This window comes from Chlamydotis macqueenii, chromosome 9 (genome assembly GCF_036417535.1).
Source record: "Chlamydotis macqueenii isolate bChlMac1 chromosome 9, bChlMac1.mat, whole genome shotgun sequence".
Classification (NCBI taxonomy): Eukaryota; Metazoa; Chordata; class Aves; order Otidiformes; family Otididae; genus Chlamydotis; species Chlamydotis macqueenii.
The window spans coordinates 9,361,770-9,385,313 of NC_141564.1; the positions used below are offsets into that span (position 1 = coordinate 9,361,770).

Consider the following 23,544-nt stretch of genomic DNA (forward strand, 5'->3'; position numbering starts at 1 on the left):
GCTCGAAAGCCTGCCGAAGGCTATAAAAAGACGCTCATTAACTTCAGTGGGTTTTGGCCGAGGCTGGAGAAAATGGGCTGATTTGAGAAGGATGCTGCTTGGAGAACCCTCCAGCTCTGCCTTTGTGTGCTGGGGCTGGACTCTGCTCTCCAGGGCTGACGGGGGATGGGGAAACTCCTACTTTGGCATGGTCCAGTTCTTTACTTGTGAGAAAATGGTCTGACTGCCTCCAGCTGCTGGGATCCACTTCGCAGCCCCCTGAGGGGGCTTGGGGAGTGATGGGTAGGCACCTGCCTTACCCCGTGCCCCGATAACCCCTGTGTTTTCTCACCCTGCGCCAGGCATGGGCCCCGGTGGGCTGGCGTGCGACTCGGTCACTCCCAAATGCGATCTCTTGAGTCACCAGCCCAGCAGGTTTTTGGAGGTGGTTTGCGACGAGGCACATTTTTATTTATTTCTTTAAAGCTTGCCCACGTTCAGGGGAATCTGGGATGTCTTTGAAACATTTAAAGTATTCCTAATAGTTACCTTGAAAGCTTTCTTCAGTCTTGAATGAATCAAAGTGCAAATGTTTATAATGCAACACCCACACAGGCTGGGAGAGGAATTTTATTAAGGCAAGAGAGTGAGAAAACAATAATAATAAAACATATTTTATGAAGTTGGTGAGAAACTTATAAACTAGGTGAAGTTTTACAGCATATGAATTTGATACAAGTTGTAAATTTGAATTCCCAGGCTGGTCCTCAGGTCTTGCTCTTTATTACCTGAAATAACATTCTCCACTTTTAATAGTAGGCTGCGGCAGAGCGAGTGTGGTTTTATCTTTCTAAATGATCTGCCGTGTGAGTCTTATCATCAAACTTTCAGCCGTCCTGGAGGCTTCACCCTTTTCCTTGAACAGCGCGGCGGCTGTTGCTAATTAGCAAATACCTGCTGTTTGCTTTGCTGTGGCAGGGGGGACCTTGCAAATCCTTACATACATTCCCAGGTCTGGGTTATTTAGATTTTTTTTTTTTTTTCCCCTGTAGAAACCGCCTTACTGTCTGATATGAGAATAAGTTTTGTTAATACATCAGCAAAAAGGGACTGAAAGAGGCTCCCAATAAATCAGCTCGTTGCACTAATAACCCACTGCGTTTCCCGGCTCGTGGCACTGCTGGGAGGGATGTGGGTACTTACTGGAGTGTCATTGCGAGGTGACCGATGGCCTTCTGAGGCACTTGGGGCTCTGTTGCCATTTTCCCTGCAAGGAGGTTTCCTTGTGGTGCAATCCAGGGACTGACAAGATACCGCTGCCTGAGCTGACTTTGTCCCCATCCCGGGGGTGACCCTGCAAGGGTGGCAGTTAATGACCCCCTGACCGCCCGCCGTGCCTCCAGCTCCTCTGTGCTGCTGGGCTGTCGGCAGCTGGGTGTGAGGGAAGCGTATAAAAATGGTTGGTCAAACCCCTGTCCTGTCTATGCACATGCTGGCAGATTATTCCTCTTCAAAAAAATATATGATTACTTAAGTAAAGCATTCTAGCTAATCGCCAGATTATTCCCTTTAAAATGGGAAAGTAATTAGGGATGTTTTTTTAAATAGGCTTCCCACCCTTGGATCTACTGGGATTAGTGTACGTGGGTGTGTAAATATTTAGTTTCCAAGGACTTTTTTTTTTTTTTTTCCTCTTCCTTGAAGAAACAGCAAAGATAAGCGATTGAAATGAGGCAGCAGCTATGCTTGGACACTTTCCCCGGTATCCAAAATATAATTGAAATTAAAGATGACCCACAAAGGAAAATTAAATTGAAGTTCTGCTGGTACAATGCACCAAGCTGGGTTTCAAAACAAGGGTTTCCTCTGCTCATGTTTGAAGTCAAAGAGAAGAGGTTTTGGTGCTGGGATGCTCTGGCTGATGGAGAACGAGTACAACTCTGAGTCAGTAAGAGCTCTGGGTGAGCACGGGGTGGTGGGCTTTGAACAGCTGGCTTGCGGGTTGCTTTTGCTAATCTTTAATATTTTCTGCTGAACTAATATTTTTTTGAGAGAAACAAAATTACCGTTCCATGAAAAATCTTGGCCTTTCAAACGTGCCTTAGCTCAGTGGAAGAAGCCTCCTTGCTGTCCCCTGCTCACCTGGGGTGATGCTTGTGCACAGGAGGAAGGAACACCCCCAGGGCTTCCCTCTGTCAGGGGGTCTGCTGCAGGTAGTAGGTTGGTGCGCAAGACACTTTGCCCAAAAACAACTAAAGGGAGGAGGCAGCTGGGGGACCGCTTCCAAGGCCGAAGTGGGCTGGTCTGCTCCTGCGCTGTGTCAAGGAGACCTTTTACTTGGAGTAAGGCAGGGTGGGCTTGGCTGAAACTTCTGTCTCCAGCTGCCTGCTAGCTTGAGGGGATTTTTGAGCTCGTTTCTGTTCATGGAGGTCTCTCTTTAGCATCCAAACAACTTAGACTTCTTCCACCATGGCACTTTGATGTTTGGATTCAAAATCATGTCTTGTTTTGAAACTTGTTGCAGTGTTTGCTATGTGTTTGTAAAGCTGGGAATCTGAAAAAAGAAGCTGAAATCAGAAGCAAAATATGTAGTTAGATGCAAAAGTGATTTTAACTGAGTGGTGTAGTGGAGCTGCAGATGAAAGGAATGGTTGAAACCAGTCATTCACACAACTCTCCTAGAGGTCTGCATCCCTCAAGACCCCCAGAGCTGTTCTTGCAGCTGACAAATACCCTTGCCAAGCCAGGGGAGGCCAGAACTTGCCTTCCCCATCCATCTCATGAATAAATCCCGAATCCTAGTGAAGAAAACCTGGCTCAGAAGAAAACCTGCACAGCCCTAAGGTTTGCAGGTTAGGAGCCGTGATCAGTGTGCTGCGTGGCTTTGGTCTCTGTCCTGCTGCTGATAGGTACTTTTGGGCCATCAGTACTTAAAATGTTCATGCACCTATCATTGCTCTTTCTGGCAGGGGTTATTTATTGCGGGCATTAACCCAAGGCTGCCTTTTGGGTGCCTCGATCTTTCTTTCAGAGATTGCATTTGTGCTGTTCAGCTGTAATTGGCAACTTTTGGACTTTTTGTTTGCTTGCCTGTGTGCTGGAAAGCCTTCAGAGGTTGTTTAGGAGGCAAAGGGAGCCTGTAGATCTAAGGTTTTTTTAGTTGTTATTATTATTATATATTATTATAATTAAAACATATTTTTAGCAGCTGAAATTCGAGCCCGTCTGGATATTTATACAGGAAGATATTTTGGATGAGGAATAGGCCAAGAGACTCACGTGGCTGGGGCCAACGTGAAACAAAAGAATCCATTTATTATCCAGGCAGGAAATTTGTTCTTCGGGATGTTGTAGCTGCAGACATAATGATTTCATTTCCTCCAGTTCACCCAGATTAATGGCTTGTGCTCTTTTGTTTGTGTGCCTGTGTTATTTCTGCAAACGCGGCTTCCCCCCTGCTCCGTGCCGGCGTGTGCGAACATGTGTGCAAGCGCCCTAGGCAAGGAGGGGGGGATATGGGGTCTCCAGACTGGGCCACAGTGAGCTGGCTGGGTTTTTGGGGTGGAGTGGGATGATGGGAGAGCCAAGCAAAGCCTGTGGGACCACCTGGGGTGTCCTTCCTGGCAGTGATGGATGTCCTGGTGCATCTACAGGGTCTTCTCCTCCTGCCGTGGTCACCGGGGCAGTGAGGGGTTTTTTCCTATGGAGGAGATGGTGAGATTGAGAGCCAAGAGCGAGTGCTAACCTTATGGAAGACATGAGAGCAGCACATCTTCTCCATGGTCATGCTCAAGAGCATACGCAAGTGTTGTGTACTTGGTGGGAAACCTGAACCTTTGCACCCTCCCAAATATCACATCAGGAAACAGCACCTTTTCCTAGGGAGCCATGCTGGGCTCAGGGATGCAGGCGTCTGTCATGTGGTGATGGGTGAGCAGCTCCTTCCTCCAGCTCTGGCTGGATTGGCCTTTCGTACCAGGCAGGTCCCAGCGCCTCGCAGGGTCGCTGACCATCTGGAAGCTGGTGGCACTTGCACTCCCTCCTTGATAAAAAAACAACGGACCCGTCTTTGTGGACACAGCAAGATTAGCAGGAGCCTTAATTGCTCCCTTTCAAGCTTTTTGAGTGTTTGGCTTTTTGAAAGCAATGTGACAGGCAAATGATGCCTTTGCATTGCTATCGACTGAATGACCCTCATGGGGTTTTGGCCCAGAGCTTTTAATTTACTGTGTGCAGTGCGACCACGATCTTCTGTTCTGGATTAATCTGGAGTAACCTTGTGGAGTTGGAAGTGCCTGACTGAGATGCAGAGTTGAGCATGGCGCTGCTGCCTAGGATCTGGGCTGGAGAGGTTTGGTGACCATTTTGCTGCCCTCATGCCCGACTCTTCCTCCTTCCGGTGTTTAAATTTGGGAAGGAGAGAGAGTTTCTGCCACCCCTTCTGGAGGAGGTTGCCCTGTAGGGACATACCTTGCTGAAGGAAGAGCCTCTTGGCCATCAAGGTGCATCTGCCATCGTTCCTGGCATCTTCCATCCAGGTGCTTGCTTGCAATGATACTGTCTTGCATGTGTTGCGCCTTATTGCTTTTGTTCTCCTGAGCTTTTGTGTCATGAGGGGTGCGTGGGGCTGAAGGTGCAAGCCCACTGTCTGAAAACTGCGGAAGAGAGGAGTGGGGAGCTCCTGGTAATCTGGCAAGCTCCAGGCGCATATCCCCACCTGCCTGCCCTCCCAAATCGCTTCCGTATTGCCCAAGTGACAGTTTGTGAGGATGTGACAGCTCCGTTGCACTGAAGATGATGAACAGTAATGAGACCCAGAGCACAACATGCACTTAAAGTGATTTATTTCAGTAAGGAAACCACAATCAGGGAGGATGGGTCAGTGTCATCAGGAGAAGAGGTGGGTATGGAGATGAGCTTAGGGGAAGCTTTATCGTCAACCGACGTCACTTGAAAAATGAGCAGAGCTGGCGTGTGAAATGGAGCTGTGCTGGTCGCACTGGGACCGTCCCTCGCCCGTGGTGGACTGTAGGCACCTCCTGGGGCTTGGCCGGTGACCAGGCTGGCAGGCTGCTGGAGGTGGCTCTGGTTAACTTCTCCTTGCTTACCTCCCTGCAACCCCATGCTGAAGTTTTTTGGTGTCACCTGTGTATTAAGTCAGCTCTGCCCGTGCACTCAGGACGGAGACTGTCCTGGCGAGGAGGTGGGGGAAAACAATCCCCTGAACCCACCTTGGCACAGCTCCTGGCGCACAGATGGCTGTCCTCGTGCTAGATCCTTGTCCCAGCTTGCACCTGTGCTGGGGCTGGAGGCAGGGGTGTGCTGGGCAGGCCGGCTGCCAAGCGATGCCTCCTGCCAGCATTCTCCTCTTCCTGCTCCTCTTCCTTGCCTCCCAAGACTGGTGGGAGCAGGAAAAGCTCATCGTAGGTGTGATCCTGAGCAAAATTTTGTGATTTCTGGTCGACTTAGAGCAGTGCTTGTTTTTCCTCTCTTCTCACAGAATATGGATCCCAGGGCTCCTGGTGCGGGGACAGAGGATCTGGCACTGCCTCTGCCCGGGCAGGAGCTGGGGCAGGCAGGCAGCAGTTTGCCCGCTGCTACTGGCACAGTTCAGATGGTGCACCAGGAGCTTATGAAGAGAGGTCCTGGAGCCCCTGCTGTGCACCCCATTGATGAAGAGCATCTTCCTAACGGGGCGACTGCAGTTGGTGGTAGCTGTTGGCGTATTTGGGCACAGGTTTAATACAGCCTCGCTGGCCCCTCAGAGCCGGTACAGTGTCTTGCGTGAACGGGCGTTTAGAAATCCTGGCAAACACATTCTGTATTTACTCAATGAGCCAGCTGTCGTGTGCGTACGCACCTAGAGATGACTCAGACTGATAGTAAAATTTTTGGGAGAGGATGCAGGATAGTTACAGATCCCGGCCATTGGCTGTTTTCACCAAATCTGAAATTGGAGGGAAAAAAAAAGATAAGTCCCAGGCAAAGCTGAGAGAGCCAAAGGGCATTTTGGGAAGCGGCATTTGGATGTGAGGCCAGAGTAAAAATCCCAGTGGAGTCTGCTCAGGATGAATCTGTTGCGATGGATCTGTTGACTTTGCCACATCCCCTTTCCCACTTTCCCACATGCGCAGCCTTATGGTGGGGAGGGCTGGGCAGGCAACGGGACTCTCCGCCAAGGCGTCCCCACGGGATGCAGGCGGAGCTTCCCCCCATCCTGGCCATGTCCCGACGGAGGCTTCCCCTTGCTGCCAGCAGCCCCGTGCACTGCCGTGATGGCACAGATTTATTTCTCTTTGCCTCTCACACTCTTTGCCTCATTTGCACTTGCGAGCTGACTCCATATGGTGCAAAAACCAGAGAGACGATGCTCGGCAAGGCGGCCGGTGCCGGGAGGGGAGGCGGTGCGGGGAGCCGCTTGCTGACGAGCTTTTGCAGTTTCTTCCATTTGAGGTTCAATATTTCCACCCCCTCTCCTCGACGGCTGTGCTCTGGCAGCCAGGGCTGAGCTCGTCCTCTCCAGCGGCAGCCAGAGCATCCCTGCGCGGTTCCACTCTCGCCCCTCTGCCTCCCCTCCTCTCCCCCTGAGATACCCAGCGCATGAGCCACGGATCTTCAGGACGCATCCTCGGACCAGCAATGCTATTGCTGTTGTTCGGTTCTTATTTACACCTGAAAATAATTGGCTGGCCTCCCTGAAGGCTCTAGTACGTGTCGGATGCTGCATTAAAAAATACAGGATCAATCTGGCTGCGGTTGTTCTGCGCCGGGGCTGTGCCGGCAAGCTCACCCTGTGCTTACTTGTTGCTTGAGTGGGGTTTTTCTTTTCAAGCCTCTAATTTTGATGGCAGTGTTTTGGTTCTGGCTCCACTGAGCAGTCTGGCTTTGGCTGTCGACAGCCCAGGAGGTTTGTCGGGGTGAAAAGGGAGGCTTTTCCCCAAAATGTTGGTGTCTAGGGAAAACACCAAGGCCTCAGCTGCGTTGGGAGGCGGTGTGCAGGGGCAAAGGGATGCTGTTCGCTAACCCCAAGTCCCCTGACGGTGCTGGCTCGCCATCTGAGCAGTCTGTCATGTTCGTCGCTCATGCAGAATCCCTTTGACATTTTAAAATAAGATCTAGTAAATAGGAGCCGGACGATGCCAGGTGCATCTCTCGTAGTGAGAGCTCTTTGACAGCACGGCTGGCATTTTAGATTTAGGGCTCTATGAGATGCATGTTTTTGTAGCAAGTATGAAGCTTTTTTGGAGAACGTGGTCCAAGACAGTGACTCATCCTGAATATCTAGAGAAGCGACAGCATGTAGGGAAATGCAGGATAAATGTTTTGATTTTCAGAGCTTTCCTCATAGGCGGTGCTATCCTGGATTAAGGCACAGTAAATCCCATGGGAAAGCAGAGCCACAGGGACAGAGTGGCACAGGTCTGGTGCATTAGCATTAGTTCAGCAGAGCTTATTGCACCTGCTCCCGTGTTGTGTCTGTGCTGGTGGCCTTGAAAGTTGGCTCTGTAGCCAAGTGCGGTGCAGCCGTAAGACCTGTGAGCACGCTGCTGGAGAGATCCCCCTGCAATCCCACGGCTGACTGTCCTGTGCATCCAGGCGTGAAGACTGCACATCCTTTTAATTTATCCTAACACATGTAATTGAGGATGCTATTGATGTTTATGGCTGCTCTGTTTTCTCAGTTGACTAATTCTGTATTTAGAGGCCATCATTTCCGAGGGAATCCCAGTTGATTAGGAGCCCAGTTCCACTGAACTTGTTAGGCTTCAATGGCCCTTTTGTGGGAAATCTTAAACTTTGCTTTTTTTTTTTTTTTCTTTCTTTCTTTCTTTCTCTTCTTTTGGGGTTCTTTGCTTTCTCATAGCATGTCGAAGATCAAACCACCTCTTCCTAAGAGAAGAGCTCCCAGCAGAATGTCCTTCTCTTGGGTGAGCTCATTTGCCTCCATTCAGCCTGGCTGGAGCATTCCGTATTGAGCTGATGCTGGTAAAGGGCTGTTGACCAAGAAGTGAGTTTCAGAAAACAGGAAGTTGTTGACATTGCTCCCCAATACTTGGTTTATCCTTGCCATCCTTTAAGGCGCTGTGCTTCTGCTGGGATGTATGATGGGTTTGGGATATTGGATTCTCCTCGCTCACTGGCTGGTGAGATGGTTGTCCAAGCCAGCCAATCTCAACCCAAAAAGTCCAGTGGTGTGAGGCTGCTGTGCCCAGCTTGTGCTGAAGCCACCCAACTATGTGACAAGAGATAGGGTGTTCTCAGGCTCCTGACCTTCAGCCTTCATCTGCTTTGGCATGTGCTCCTGGGTGGTGATAGCATTGGATGAGAAAAAGCGATTGATTGCCCTTCCCCATCCTAAGCAATCCCTCATTCAAGCCATACCTTCTCATGCCACTTAGCTGAACCGCAAGTTGGAGAGTGCCATTTCTCCTGGGCAGCCTCACAAGCTTTTCGGAGGGTAGAGTTTCTGGGAAAGCCTGTGCTCATCCCTGGGTGGCTGAGTTCCTGTTCCACATCTTCTAGAGGATGAAACGAGTATAACTGCCAAGTTTGACATACAATGATTTTCGGGGCAGGCTGTGAAGTTCAGTGATGTTTGCTGGCAACCCAGCCTTGAGAAAGCAAAAATGATAATTTAAATGCATAGTGACAATGATCCAGAAAATGTTCTCCTAAAACGTAGCCTTGTCATCTTACAGCCCTGGATTGTTCCTCTGGTGGTGGCATGGTGGAGGAGCTGGGCTCTTATGAGGGCTGGGTCTGTCTTGGTGGGCCTGAGAATAGTTTGGGTTGGAAGGAACCTTTAAAGCCTATCCAGTCCAACCCCGCTGCAAGGAGCAGGGACATCTCCAACCAGATCAGGTTGTTCAGAGCCCCGTTCAACCTGGCCTTGAACGTTTCCAGGGAGGGGGCATCTACCACCTCTTTGGGCAAGCTGGGCCAGTGTTCCACCACCCTCAGGGTAAAAAATGCCTTCCTTATGTCCAGTCTGAATCTACCTCCCTCTGTTTTAAAACCATTACCCCTCGTCCTATCACAACAGGCCCTACTGAAGAGTTTCTCCTGGTCTTTCTTGTAGGCCCCCGTTAGATACTGGAAGGCCACTATAAGGTCTCCCCAAAGCCTTCTCTTCTCCAGGCTGAACAGCCCCAACTCTTGAGTGCCCGAAGCAGCGGGAGGCAGGGAGGGCCTGGCTTCCCTGAGGGGAAGCAATGTTGTCCCCTCCGCCCAGGGACCCTGCCATTCCCACAGCGTGCGCTCAGCCCTTGATGCTTCTTGACTTTAAGTTGCTAAACACATGCGTGCCCATCTGTAAATGCTTATGTAAGGACTGTGATCTGTGCCTAATAATACATGTGGATTTTGTGTATCTGTGGCCTCTGTGCAGTTACAAAAATGATGCTCTCGGTGACTGACTTTGTCACTTAAATGAGCTGCTTATATTTGAAAAATACTGGGTTACCTGTTACATGCTGTCCCAAGATTTTTCCCATTGCCTCTCATGTCTGGTTTGAGCTTTGTGGATTAAAAATTGTTCTCAAGTTTTTAAAAATAGGTTTACAATTTGGAAAACAAAAGGCCTATCTTCTCCCTCTTATCTTTATATTTGATTTTGTCCCCTTTGTCTTTTTCCCTGTGATGCATGCTTTTTTGGTAATTCTCTGTTGTTTCCTTCCCTCTCTCTTATCTCTCCCTCTGCAGTTCTGTCTCTTTTCCTCTCCATTCCTCTTTCTCTCCCCCTCCGCCCTGTAATTTATTTGCAGACAGGTTGTCTCTTTGATTTACTGTATCTCTCCTTGGTAGGATTATGATAAATGGATTGTGTGACTCTGGCTGAGCTCGTCCAACACCACGTACCTGCGCTGGGTCAAGCGTGAAAACCGAGGGGAGGTGCTGGCGCTGGGTGTCCTCTGCGCGGTCTGCAGGGAGGAGCGGCTGGTGGTAAACGGGACTTGGTCCTTATGGTCCATACTTCGCATCGCCACTTGAACTTTTTTAGCCTGTGTTAGGCGTGGGGCTCCATGGTGGGGTTTTTGCCTGTGCCTTCCTCTTCCCCGATACGCTGGGTTTGCCGTGTGTGTGTATGCACGTATGCTTGCAAAAATTTAGGCAGGTATTTTATTGAGCGCTTTCAAGCACATCAACCGGGATATTTCAATTTACTATATCCTGATATGGATAGCGTTTGCTGCTTGTAATTAGAGTGTTTCATCCCACAGTCACAGCAGGCAGCGGTTTATTGATAAAGTTGTTATATAGTTGCTGAGCAAACACCCCCCAAATCTGAGCTTCATTAAGTTATCGCCTGCCCTGCTGCGATGCATCTTCATTGCGCGCTGAAATCCATGCCATTGACGGGAGATCCCAGAGGAGGTCTGGGGCTGTACTGTGCGGCCGCAGCTTAATGCATCCCGTCAGAAATTGACACAGCACGCTTGTCCTCAGCTGATATATATAAATTCTTTCCCTTTCCAACCGAGAACAGGTTTTTTTTGGCCGCCGCAGATCTTCTCCCGCTGGCTGGTGGCTGTGGATGGTGTCGCAGCTGAGATGTCTTTGCAGAGCAGGCACGGCTGCTCCTCTCCCCGGAGAGTTTCATACAGACCCCAAGGCATCAGCGGTTTTCTTTAAAATACAGGCAGAAAATGGTTTGTGTTGACTTGTTTTGCTGTTGTTTAGCGCATCCTTTCCCTTCTCAGCTGGGTTTGTTACTCGATGGGTAATCCTTCATAACGAACCCGCGGGAGATTGATGGGGAGAGCTCGTTATGCACTTCCAGAGCAGTTTCAACTTCGTTCTGTAGCAGCAAAATGCACCGTTAAAGGCACAGAGCCATGGGAATGATGGGACGTAATTAGTTGTTGCTGTAATATTTTTGATTGAGAGTGTGTAGATACTGCAAACGGCTCTTTCGGAAGCCAGTGCTCTCAGGAAACTTAAGAAGAGCAGCGCTGATCAAAGGGAAGAGGCCGATCCTGCTCTTACCCTGCCCGCCTCTCCAGCGCTGTAATTAGACCGTATGGGAGATGTCGTGGCGTTCACACCGCACAGCCGCCGGCTCCTTCACAACATGAGGGGTGAGCAGCAGTGCTCCCTCCCAATTAGGAGCAGGAACCAGATGGGGAGTCCTCCCGCAGAACAGACTTTTTGGGTGGGATGTGTACCCGGCAGCTTGCTGTCTCAGTCCCTGCAGCAGAGCTGCATGGATTTTGTGTTGCTACTTTTTCTCAGCTTGGTCCGAAGTTCGGGATATACTGAAACCTTGCATGGGCAAACCTAGACTGGGTCTGTGGGATGTCATGGTCAGAAGCATGGTCTTGGAGAGCGACCTGGAATTACTCAGACAACCTCCTGATGTGTGCTTGAAGCTCTTTGCCTATGGGGAATCGTGAGAATTAAATTCGAATGATTCCGCTGGCACCTGTGGGACTTTCTTTCCAGTGATGCTGAGAGGCTGAGATGCAAACCGCAAGCATGTAGGTAGTGGTGGTGAAAGCCATGGTCCTGTCTGGGCTCGGCTTGAAATCACGGCAACCGCAGGAAGGAAGAGCTTGTGGCATCACAGCAGTTAATGTTATTTAGCACTAGTCTTTGTAATAAAGCGTTTTGGCTCTGTTTCTCTATTGTTCCCTTTCCCTGGTAATGTCACCAAACTTGGACAGAAGCTTCCCAAGCTGTGCGTTTGCCTTGGGCTGATTTTGCTGAAGCTCTTGGGAGAGAAAGAGGGAGTAGAAAGAAAGCTTGGCGTTTATGAGCATGAAATAGAAGGGAAAATATGGTGCTTTGCTTATGAAAAGAAGTTGCTTTTGTTCACCTTCAGAAAGTCATGCTGTGAGGCCAGGACAGTCCAGGGGACGTGCACTGACTGCATCGGAGCTTATTCCGGTTTGCTCTGTGCTCTGTGAGGGTGCGTCGGGGTGAGTCTCTGAAGATCCCACCCGTGGAGCATCCTCTGCTCCTCCAGACCCTGGACCTGACCAGGCATGCACACTCTGGCCCCCACTCGATGGCTGCCCTCCAGTCTCCCCTCTCCTTCTGAAGGTTCAGCGATCGACACGCACCTCTCTGCTCCCTACGCATCTCGGGGGGCTTATTTCCAGCAGCTGGCAGCCTTTCCAAATCTCCCTCTACCCATCTGTTGTTATCAAGCCTCCTCTCTCCTTATTTTGCTTAATTTCTATCTTTTTTTCTCTTGGTTGTCTTAGACATGCCTGCGTCTCTTTGCATATGCCCAAGCATTTGCTTTTGAGTGCCTTAGGCTGGTTCCTGCTGTTATCTTCTTGCAGGAACAAGAGCTGCTGATTCTTGCTCTGGGAGAGGGATCATGTCCCCGAGGCATCTATTGAAAAGTGCAGCACTCGAAGTTTCTTTGTGGCCTCCCTGAACAGAAGATTTGTTGTCATGTCTCTTTCTTTCCAGATGACAATGTTGAAACCTGGTCAGGTTGGGTTGGCCTCCTTGCATCCCTCTCTCTGCCTGTAGCCAGACCCTGCTCCTTGCTGGGAGTCCTTTGCATGATGGGACTCAGCAGGAGGCCTCCATGCTGAGGAGGTCTGAAATATGGTTGCAGGGTGGAGATTTTGGGGAAATAAACTCAGCTTTATTTCAAGGTGATTCAGAAGAGTTTTCCTGGAAGAGGTTTAAATCCTATTGGGAAGGGTGGGTGGCAGGACTGCATCAGTGGAATGAAAGGTCCCGCAGTGCTGCCCTGCTCCGTGCCTGGCTACTCTCGCCTCAAATAACTTATTTTCCCCCGCCACTTGAATGATGCCAGCCCACCCTTTGCTCCTCTGGGATGCAGCTTATTCCGCCGCAGGCATCAGCTCTGGCTGCATCTCACAACCGTTTGCCTGGAAGGGTGCGGGGAGCCCGGGACGACAGCGAGTCCTCCCTGCCTGGATCGCGCGAGTGCCATCACAGATGGATGCGCCGCTCGGCAGCGAGGATGCTGGTGCATTCTAATTGCTGGCATCTTTACTCGTTATGAGTGTAATTGTGAGTAGACGTTTGTTTTTGTATTGATAATTAGGGACTGGAACAGATGGCAAAGGCTTAGTTTAAAGTAATGTGTCCATTAAAGAAAATCTACTGTATACAGCTGAAGATTCTTCACTCTGAGAGCTCAGCTTGCCGTAGCAGAGCTCATCTTCTCCCTAACGAGGGCTCCAGCCGTTACAGGCTGGTCAGCTGCCGTTGGTGGAGGCTCAGGTCCTGAAGACTCCTCCAAGCAAGTGTATTGAGTTCCCTCCTGGACAGAGCATCCTCTCGGTATCCCTATGCCTGCATGCAAGTGGTCAGGCATGGAAGGAGTTGCTGGAGGAGCAGAATCATGGACAGGCAAGGGGAGGGCAGTGTTTTGCCCTTGTTTGCCTACTGGGCACTGAGCCGGTCTGCTGGCACGGTGGAGGTGCGGGCACTGGCTGATGCAGGGGGACAGGTGGCACGTGGTTCACCCATTGTGGCTAACGATGCTGTGCTAGATGTAGGATGCACCAGGAGATAATGTACCCCTGCGCTGACACCCCCAAAGGGCTTTAATTAATACCCAGTGCCAACTAATGAGGAATAGTCCTTGCAGCAGGATGAGACAGGCAAGTAGAGTACGGGAGGAGAGGTGCAAGGTGTCTGTGTAGCTTCTCTGCCCGTTAATGGTGCTCAGGTGCTGGTCCACGGTAATCCCCTTGTTAGCAGGCAGAGCGAAGGGATTTTACTGTGTGTCCCTCCTTTACCTTCTCCTAAGTGATGGATGGCCGGAGGTGGGGGTGAGGGTGATCCCTGTGTCCTCTCACCAGCAGCAGTGTTTGTGGCCCAGACATGGAGACGTGAGCACTGGGACCCTCATCTTGTCCCCCCTTTCTCTGTGGGATCTTGGGGCAAGGGGCACCTGTGTCTGCAAACAACCCCCCTGCTGAAGGACAGAGCCTTAGCCCTAAAAGGCCTGGCCATAAATGTCCCTGGGGCCACGATGTCACTCAGATGTCCCAGAAAATGAAGTAAAATCCAAGGTTTCCTCCAAGAGGAAATAGCGGAGGTCAATGGGAAATTGCTCAGCTGAGTCCTTCTGGTGCCAGTACCTCTGCAGTCCTGGGGTTTGGGCGAGATTGGCAGGAATTTAAGCTGAAACAGAGGATTTAAGTTTTATTTTATTTAAAATCAACCAACCAACCAGGTTATGGCTCTTTTTGTTTATAGCAGTATCTTTGGGAGTCAGGGCAGGAGATGGTCTGTAGAGGATCAGGCTTTTAGCAGTGGCTCTCAACCCTGTTTTTCCTTTGGTTTGCAATTTCCTTTAGAAACATTTGGAGCTGTTGAAGTGCAAGTTATGCATCTGCAGTGGAAACTTTGTGAGTGTGGCTTCCCTGGTCACAGGCCACGCAGTCTCCTTATGACTCGAAGCCTCCGAAGTGAAAGCTTCTCTGTGGTTCTTTTAAATTTATTCATTTGTTTCTGTATTTATTTAGCTATTTCGGAGCCTCCTGCTTTGGGAGCTGCTGCGTGATGCACCAGCATTGCTGCTCTGCTTTCCTGCTTTGTTTATGACGTGTGGAGCCTTTGGGGAGGAGCAGAGCAGGAGGGAAGGGGTGAGATTTCGGGAGGGAACCCCACGCTGCTAGGAGAGACCCCAGTGGATGCCGCCTTGGAGCAGAGCTGGTCCTCTGTGCTACTGTCCTATAATTGTACTTTGTCAAGAATACATTCCTCTGCCATTGCCTCACTGAAAAAAAAAAGAAAAAAAACGCCTGAGGAAGGAAGCTGTAAGTGCATGGAACAGGAAGGGAGATGATGGAGTGAAAATCTTTTCTGAATAGACTCTTGCAAGAAGTGCTTTTCCTGTTGCTGAGCATGTCCTTATTTACTGCAGAGGGCAGGTCAGGGTCCCAGCCCAGCCGCGCTCCCCAGGTCACCCTGGGCAGAGGCCCTGCTGCCTCAGTTTCCCCTGCATGGCGCTTGCTGCAGGAAGAAACACCGGGGATTTTGGGGGCTCTCAGAGCATCCCTCCCTAGGTAGCCCTGCCAGGAGTGGGTACTGGGAGATATTTGCACGGCCTTTCGCTTCCTCTTTGACGTTGGTTTATGTATGGACATGTCTACCTGCTTATTTGAAGAGTCATAGTGAGGCTTAATGACCACTCAATGAGGTGCGGGGCTGTTTGCAAGGGAAGGAAGGCTTGGTGGCGGTGGGAGCGGAAACTCGCTGGAGGTCTGGAGCGCCAGCCCCCAGCACCGTTTGGGGCCCGGGGGGAGTTGCAGCTGGGATGCATTGATTTTAGTTGGCTTCTGCCAAACAGAGAGGGGCTGAAGCTGTAGAGAGTGATATGCTGTGATAGTGTGAAGACCACCATGCTTTTCTGTTCCCTATGCGGACTAGGGGGTGAAATGTTTCCTCTCTGCCGGCACCGTTAACTGGACGGCCTGGCACCGCGCAAAGTACCACCCAAAGCACAGGTGCAGTGGGCTGGGGGCTTTGAATCATAGAATCATAGAATGGTTAGGGTTGGAAGGGACCTTCAAAGGTCATCTAGTCCAACCCCCCTGCAAGGAGCAGGGACATCCCTGACTAGATCAGGTTGCTCAGAGCCTCATCCAGCCTGGCCTTGAACGTTTCCAGGGATGGGGCCTCCACCACCTTTCTGGGCAACCTATTCCAGTGTTCTATAACTCGCATCATAAAAAATTTTTTCCTAATTTCTAATCTAAATCTACCCCCCTCTATTTTAAAACCATTACCTCTCGTCCTATCGCAACAGACCCTACTAAACAGCCTTTCCCCATCTTTCTTGTAGGCCCCCTTGAGGTACTGGAAGACCGCTATCAGGTCTCCCCGGAGCCTCCTCTTCTCCAGGCTGAACAGCCCCAACTCTCTCAGCCTGTCCTCATAAGAGAGGTGCTCCAGCCCTTTTATCATCTTTGTGGCCCTCCTCTGGACCTTCTCCAACTGGTCCATGTCCTTCTTGTGTTGGGGGCTCCAGAACTGGACACAGTACTCCAGGTGGGGTCTCACCAGGGCAGAGTAGAGGGGGAGAATCACCTCCCTCGACCTGCTGGCCACGCTTCTCTTGATGCAGCTCAGGATGCGGTTGGCCTTCTGGGCCGCAAGGGCGCATTGCCTGCTCATGTTAAGCTTCTCATCCACCAGCAAAGCTCCCCCAGCAGTGCCACAGCAGCACCTGGGACCTGTTAGAGGTGCAGAAGCTTTGCAAGCTCCCAAGCACCTTTTCACTCCATGTTTGGGAGGGTTGTCTTGCTCACCCTGTCTCTGTGGCCCTGCTCACCTCTGGGAGCCAGGGATTTTAGGATTGGGGAATGTTTTTCACTCTCAGCAGGGCAGGGAGCTCCTGGTCATCCCTCCTCTGGCTTCCCATCCGTGGCAAAGGGAGGGGTGGGAAGGTGAATAGGAGTCTCATTTCCCGCTTGCAATTTCTGGAGCAAGTGTGGTGAAGAGATTAAAAGCAGCAGTTTGGTGGCAGTTCATATTTCTGGGCTGATTTTTATTTTCCTGACCTTTATTTCTCTGGTTGGGCCTGTTTTCCTGGTGCTGCAAAGCTGCCATGAGTACCTGGAACCACGGAGGGGAGGGGTAGGGGGGGTGCTCAGCTATGCCAGCCACCGCTGGCGCATCTCCTCCTATTTGGTTGAGACACAGGAATCGAGGAAATTAATCTGCATGTCTGCTTGCTGCAAACAAATAAATAAAACCTGGCGGATTTTTGCCATCTGTTTCTGTATATTGTTGCTCTCACTATTATTCTTGTTGTGTTTGGTTGTTTTTTTCTTTTTAAAGAATAAAAGTAGGCAAATGTCAGCTGTATTAAAGCTTTTAAATATTTGCCACCAAATCCTCCATCAAAAGACCCTCAGCAGAGGAACACTGCTCTGACAATGTGATTTTTATTTGCGTATTTGAAATCACTCTGACAAATAATAACCGTGTGCAATGACAACTCGGGGCACTAGACAGATGTAGCGCATAAAATGGGATGTCTAACGTTGCGGAGCTGCGAGTGAGTTGGATGGGACCCGCCGAAAAGCCTGTACCGAGGCACTAGGGAGAGAATTAGAGATGGCAGCGTGGGCTGGGTTCAGGCCGTGACTCTTTACAGAGTCTTGTCCTGCGCCGTTTGCTCTGGAGTGAAGTTACCATTAGTTCATTAGATGCATTAGTGCACCTGCTGCTTTATTTCTGAGCCGCTCCAAGGGTCAGATGCATTCTCCCTGAAAGCAACTGAACGTTTTTCTGTGGCTCTGTGCTCGTAACGTCACCAGAGACTTTGGAAGTAACTAGTTTTCTTTCCTTTTCTTGTGTTTCCTCAGAAACATTGATGGATACGCGGACAGCGACAGCCGAGCTGGGCTGGACCGCCAACCCTCCTTCAGGGGTAAGTGCCACTCGTCCAGCTCATCCTTACACGATCTCATGGGGTTCATGCTATTTATCTTAAAATGCTGGTGGGGAACAGGGAAGGTCGCAGTGGGAGCAGCGGTGCCCTATTGGGCTGTGTGGGGTGGCCAGGGCATCACTGTGCTGAGCTGCACGGCTGGTCCAGGGCTGAGCATCCCTTTCCTGAACTGGTCCTGAGGTCTCGGCAAAGATGGAGCTTTTATTCGTCCTTGGTGCTCTCTCCTGCCCTGCCTGTCCTCCTCCCAGGTGAAGGGTCTGGGCCCATCACTGCTCTTCATCCCCCACCTTGCACCTTCCCTTTCTCTGTGCCAAAAGACTTGTAATTAGGAAACATTAGCAGACTCAAACCAGCTTTCATACCTTGAACATCATCCGTAATTGCACTCGGCAGTGCTCTTCCCTGGCTATTAATGTCACTTTTATGAAGTAATGAGGAACAAAACACCCTGAGGCACTTAAAACATCTTTTTTTATATAATATGAGCTGTTGAGGATTGGAAGCATAAAATAACCTGACTCACATTCCCCTGGCAGAGAAAGTGAGAGACGGAGCTGGGGGGAGAGGAGCGACGGAGAGAGGGGATGTGAGTTGATGGATGGGTATCACCGTGAGACAGCCAGCCAGGTGGGCAGGGATGGGTACAGCAGTGGGGTCTGTCCCTGGGGCCTTTAGGATGTGGCACCAAGGGGGAAAGGATGCCAGCCTGCGTCTTTGTTAGAGGGTCACTGGCTTGTCTGAGTCCTCAAAAGAAATGAGGTTGCACACTGTCACCAAAACTGAACCACACATGCAGTGGGCATGAAGTCCTCTCCAGGCACATCAGAGGCCCTTGATGTGTGAGGCTTTGCTATTGAATTGCTCTGGAAAAAATCTGAGCCTGGATAAATTGCTGGCAAAATGTAGGGGAGCCATGTGCAGGTGATGGAGATGGGATATAAATAGCTGCCTGCAGCTGCTATCGCTGAAAGCCCGCGCAAGGCAAGGGAGGGAGCTTGCGTTGTAAGGCATGGCAGTCTCACCCTCTGCAGAGCGGCCGAGTGAAGCTTCTCCCCAGCCTGCATCCCTGCATCCATCCAACTCTCACTCCTCTGAGAGTTACTGGTGAACCTTCTCCTTTACAGGAGTGTAGATTAGATCTTCCACAAAGTATTTTAAAATACCAAGTCGTTTGTTTAAAAGACACAGGGTCAATCTGTAGCGTGTGTTGGAGAGCTTGACTTCCCCTGTGAAGTCCCCTTGCTTGTGGATTGGGCTTTTCTTTGTACCATCAGGTGCTTTACTGGGTGGATATGGAGCATCTTAAGTGTATTTTGGACTCCTGGAGTGAACCCTCCTGTAGGTATCATGCCTCAGCTGAGGCAGGTTTTGGAGTAGGTTGTAAATAAGCAATGTTTTCCTCTCGCTCCAGGCATGCGATAGTCTTCATGAGCTGTCCAGTTACAGCACTGAGTTTTAGGTTTTGTCCCATCTAATAGTTCACAACAAATATCTGAGAGCAGATTTGTGCTGTCTCTTGGCTTTTCCAGTGGGAATGGCCAGTACTGAGGTAAGGCTTGTCCAGAGTGCGGGTGCCAGTGAGGATTTGCAGACTGTGACCCATCCAAGCAGCCTGGTGCAGAGATGCTAAGATTCACGTGGGGATTTCTGCTTGTGTTGGATCTAACAAAGGTCCCAAATTTAGCTGGTCTTTTCTAGTTTTTAATCATCAATTCCCAAAAGCAGCCACCCTAAGGCTGTGCTATTTCTTTTTCAGCACAGACTTCTGAAAGCTGGGGTGGGAAACCAAAAGCTTCCCCTCTGCCTTGCCTGCCTTCATCCAAAAAAATGAGAGTGCAGAGGGTGCACTGGCAGCCTTGCTTTGGGGCTTAGCAACAAGCCAGAGCGTTACAGAACAAGCGAAGAAGAGATGAACCAGGAGAGGGAAGCAAAGAAAGAAAAGAGAGAAGAGTAGCAGCTATCTATAAATGAGACCTTCCTGCTCCTTAGGGCAGGAGGGAGGAGATGGGAGGATGGGAGATGGGCTCCTGGTCAAGTCCTCTCTTGTGCACCCAGCCAGGCAGCTCATTTTCTGGCATTAATTGGGTGACAGGGCTGTAATGGAAAGCCCAGGTGGGAACTGGAAACAATGCCAAACCCTTCCGGTTGGGGAGGACCTTGCAGCTTTCTCATGTGAAAAGGTGCCATTGAATCCACACATCTTGTCCAGGGGGGAGATGGGTTTTTGCAATGCTTTTATGGTGTGGGATGAGAAGGGAGAGCGCTGGGCTGCATGTGTGAGGTTTTATGGCTGATTTGGTAAACATTGCTTAACAATGCACAAAGTTGAGCTGGGATTTTTGCTGAAGCTTAGCAGAGCCAAGTAGGTGGACCTGGGAGCAACCGTTCTGCTGTGCTTGTTGGCAGTATGTAGAGGACTCTGCTTTGATAACAAAATAAAAACCTGCTTTTTTAACATCAGAGCTGTGATTTACAGGGAAGAAGCTAGGGGAGTGGGTGAGGAACGTGGTTGTTTAATGGAAAATGGAAAATCTGTAAGGTTGCAGGGTTGACTGTGGTGCATCAGCTTTTTGGGAAGACTCAACGCTACAGGGCAGGTTGGTGTCACTCATCTGCCGTTGTGCTCCCACATGAGCACAAACACGCGCAAGCGCTGCTATAGTGTCGCTTCTGGAAATTATGCATGATATTCAGAGTGCTGCTTAAAGATTGCCATATGAATAATGCTGTTATGAGGAGACTGTAAACATGGATTAGTTAAAATGAATGGATTATGAGGTTGTAAATCTGTCTGTAGGACTCTAATGCCATCATAGACTATTCGCAGTTTGCTGCTGTCCCTTAATTGAAATTGTAGCCTGGATTATATTAATGCCCTTCTATAAATCGAATTGCAAATCCATATTCTCTCTCTCTCTCTCCACGGTGGTAATGTTTTATTCAGTTTGTTTTCTTTGCCGGGGGAAACGATCCCGTCGTGCCCGGAGCCTGGGGTCAGGCTCCTCTCCAGCCCATGTGCTCATTTGGGCTTTAATGCAGCCGTAGCCTCGTGTGCTGCTTTCCCTCCCACCTCCAGGTACCTGGACCATCTTTCTTCCTGTTTTTATGTCCTCCCAGGGTACCTAAGGGAGTTGCCTCCATGGAAAAGGATGTTTTAGCATCGCCTGGGAGCGATGGGGAGAGGGAGCAGGCATGCAGGGGCAAGAGGGTGAGGATTTCTTCTGGTGCTGGCCCAGGTGGTGTTTCTGCACATGTATCACATTGTGTGTCCGCAGCTGTGTTTCTGTTCCCCTCTGGGGCTTTGGGATCCTTCTTCCAGCCCTGCCCTGCCCCTGTGCAGGGTGAGCAGCATGTCAGGGCTCATGGGCCACCGCCGGTCCCTCTGCCTCTCTCTCACAGCCTCTCTCCCTTCTCCTTTCTGCAGTGGGAAGAAGTCAGTGGCTACGACGAAAATCTCAACACCATCCGTACGTACCAGGTGTGCAATGTCTTCGAGCCCAACCAGAACAACTGGCTCCTCACTACATTCATCAACCGACGTGGAGCTCACCGCATCTACACCGAGATGCGCTTCACTGTGCGGGACTGCAGCAGCCTCCCCAATGTCCCTGGCTCCTGCAAGGAGACCTTCAACCTCTATTACTACGAGACAGACTCTGTCATTGCCACCAAGAAGTCTGCCTTCTGGACGGAGGCACCCTACCTCAAAGTGGACACCATTGCTGCTGACGAGAGCTTCTCCCAGGTGGACTTTGGTGGCAGGTTGATGAAGGTGAACACAGAAGTGAGAAGTTTCGGGCCCTTGACCCGCAATGGCTTTTACCTGGCTTTCCAGGACTACGGGGCTTGCATGTCTTTGCTGTCCGTCAGGGTCTTCTTCAAGAAGTGCCCCAGCGTGGTGCAAAACTTCGCCATCTTCCCAGAGACGATGACGGGGGCGGAGAGCACCTCTCTAGTGACTGCCCGCGGCACCTGCATCCCCAATGCTGAGGAGGTGGATGTGCCCATCAAACTGTACTGCAATGGGGACGGGGAGTGGATGGTCCCCATTGGCCGCTGTACGTGCAAGGCTGGTTATGAGCCGGAGAACAACGTGGCTTGCAAAGGTAAGGCTGGCCTTGGGTAACAAGGCGCTTTTATTGTCTTTAAGCTTTGCTTAACAACGTGTTTGTCCTCAAACAGAGTGTTTTGGGAAATATCTGGTTTGAAATTGGCTCCGAACCGTTTACTTGCCCTGAAGTGGTTTTGCTCTGGGGACCAGGCCGGGATTTGGGAGCGGTGGTCAACCTGTGGCTTCTCGGTGTGCTCCGGTGAGTGGCCGAACTTGGTGAGCAGCATGGCGAGGACACGGATGCTGGTGCAGCCGCTGCTGTGAGCCTGCTGGAAGCCACCTCTGTGATCTGCTGCCTTCAAAGTGCTGCGTGGGCCAGCACTCGCTGGCTGAGACGCTTTCATCTGCTTCGTTATTTCCCAAGCAAAGCTGCGGGAGCTGGGCAGCCGCTGTCAAACTCGACTGCAGCGAAGCTGCTCTGATTCTTGGCATTAATCGGAATTTTTTTGCTGTTTTTTTGGGTTCCCCCAGCCATGCTGCCAGCGTGCTGCTGCATGCTGGAGTCTTCCGCAGCATGGGGTTATAAATATGGAAATAGCGGTCGCTGCTTTTCATCTCCCGTTCACCATTCTGGTGAATATTTCCCAAATAATGTTGGAAGATTTTTTTATTTTTTTTTTTCTGTTAGCTTTGTGTGCTGCCCTTTCCTTCTCCTCTCTCAAATTAAGGTATTGTTTTTCTACGTGGCTTGGAAGGAAGAAAGAGGAGAGGGGTTTTTGCATGAGAAACTAACCTCGTTTCATCAGCACTTTCCAAATAGCTTCTAGAATATGGGCACCACCGTGTCAAGGAAGGGTTGAGAGAAGAAGAAGGTCAAAGGCAGGTGTCAAAGTGCTTTAGGGCTGTTTTTGGGGAAGGGGGGTGATGATAGAAGGTCTGACTTGGACCTCTTTTGGTGCAGATGGCAGAATGTGTAGCACTGTAATGGCTGTGGTGGCTGTGATGCTTCTTGGGGTGGCCACCACTGTGCTTCTTCTCCACCTGTGACTCCGGATATATGAAAAAAGCAAAGCTGGGATTCAAACTATGGAGAAACTTGTTCATTTGTTCTGAAAACTGGGAAGCTCCCAGAATCCGTGCAATTGTGGCTTGCTTTCACATCCAGAAGCATTGCCAGTGGATTCCTTTTAGTTTTGCAGTTGACCTCGAGCATGATTTTGTTCCCAACAGGACATGGTCTGTTCCCGTGAGGAGCTGAAGCGCTCCGTCGGAGGGAGGGCTCTTTGCACACTGGAGCATTTCTGGCGAGCTGTTCTTCTGCTATTGAATAAACAAACAGAAAGCGCACATGGTTTTATGGCAAAATGGCATTTTGTAGTCACGGAAAAATATCTACTAATTTTAGCTAAAGAATGGAATTGGGAGATAATGTCATTCTGCCAGAAATGTAGGAAAACTATGACAGTGTAAAGCTGCCGCAGGTTTTGGTGGTGTTGACCTTTCTATCTGGTGCTGGCCAGGACAGTGGAGGAGGTTGAGGTCTTGAGCACCTCTGACCCCCTGGTAAGAGTGTGCTGCACCTACCAAGCACTCATAATTTGCAGCAGGGCAGAGGATGGAGGAAGACAGCAGGACGTGAGAGGCACAGGAGCAGACCTGCTCAGGATGGCCATTAAATCCATCTCCTTGGCTTTTTTTTTGTTTCCTTTTCTCATGCAAACCCCAAAATGGTCATGATGTTTTCACGCCATTGAAGCTGTGCTGAGCAGACTCCTGAGCCACAGTGCCTGTCTCCAACCATGCTCCCACTCCTTGGCAGCGCTGATGCCGAAGGAGAAACCTCTTGTGCCACCTGAGCATAGGCTCTGCGGAGCTCCTGTCAAGCATTTCGCCTTTGTGTGGGGAGCATGCTTTGCATTTGCACTCCTTGAGGGGAAAATTTAGGATCCTGGCAGATCTAAGGGCGTAGAAGTGTCCATTATGGTTCGGCCAGCAGCATTTGAGACCCTGAAAAGCATTGAAGTATGCTGTAGGTGCAGACAAAGTGGGTGGTTAAATGGCACCAAGCCCATGCGTAATAACGAGACCATCCTTTTTTGATGAGCTGGTGAGCATG

General features: G+C 50.3%; 1 protein-coding gene across 1 annotated transcript in view; it reads left to right on the top strand.

Moving 5' to 3' along the window:
- EPHB1 (EPH receptor B1) overlaps positions 1-23,544 on the top strand; it is an 82,215-nt gene that overhangs the window by 9,804 nt on the left and 48,867 nt on the right. Inside the window, exons 2-3 of the mRNA XM_086755095.1 lie at positions 17,292-17,356; positions 20,802-21,483. Of these exons, the coding sequence (XP_086611221.1) occupies positions 17,292-17,356; positions 20,802-21,483 (747 nt within the window). The remainder of the gene's footprint in view (positions 1-17,291; positions 17,357-20,801; positions 21,484-23,544) is intronic.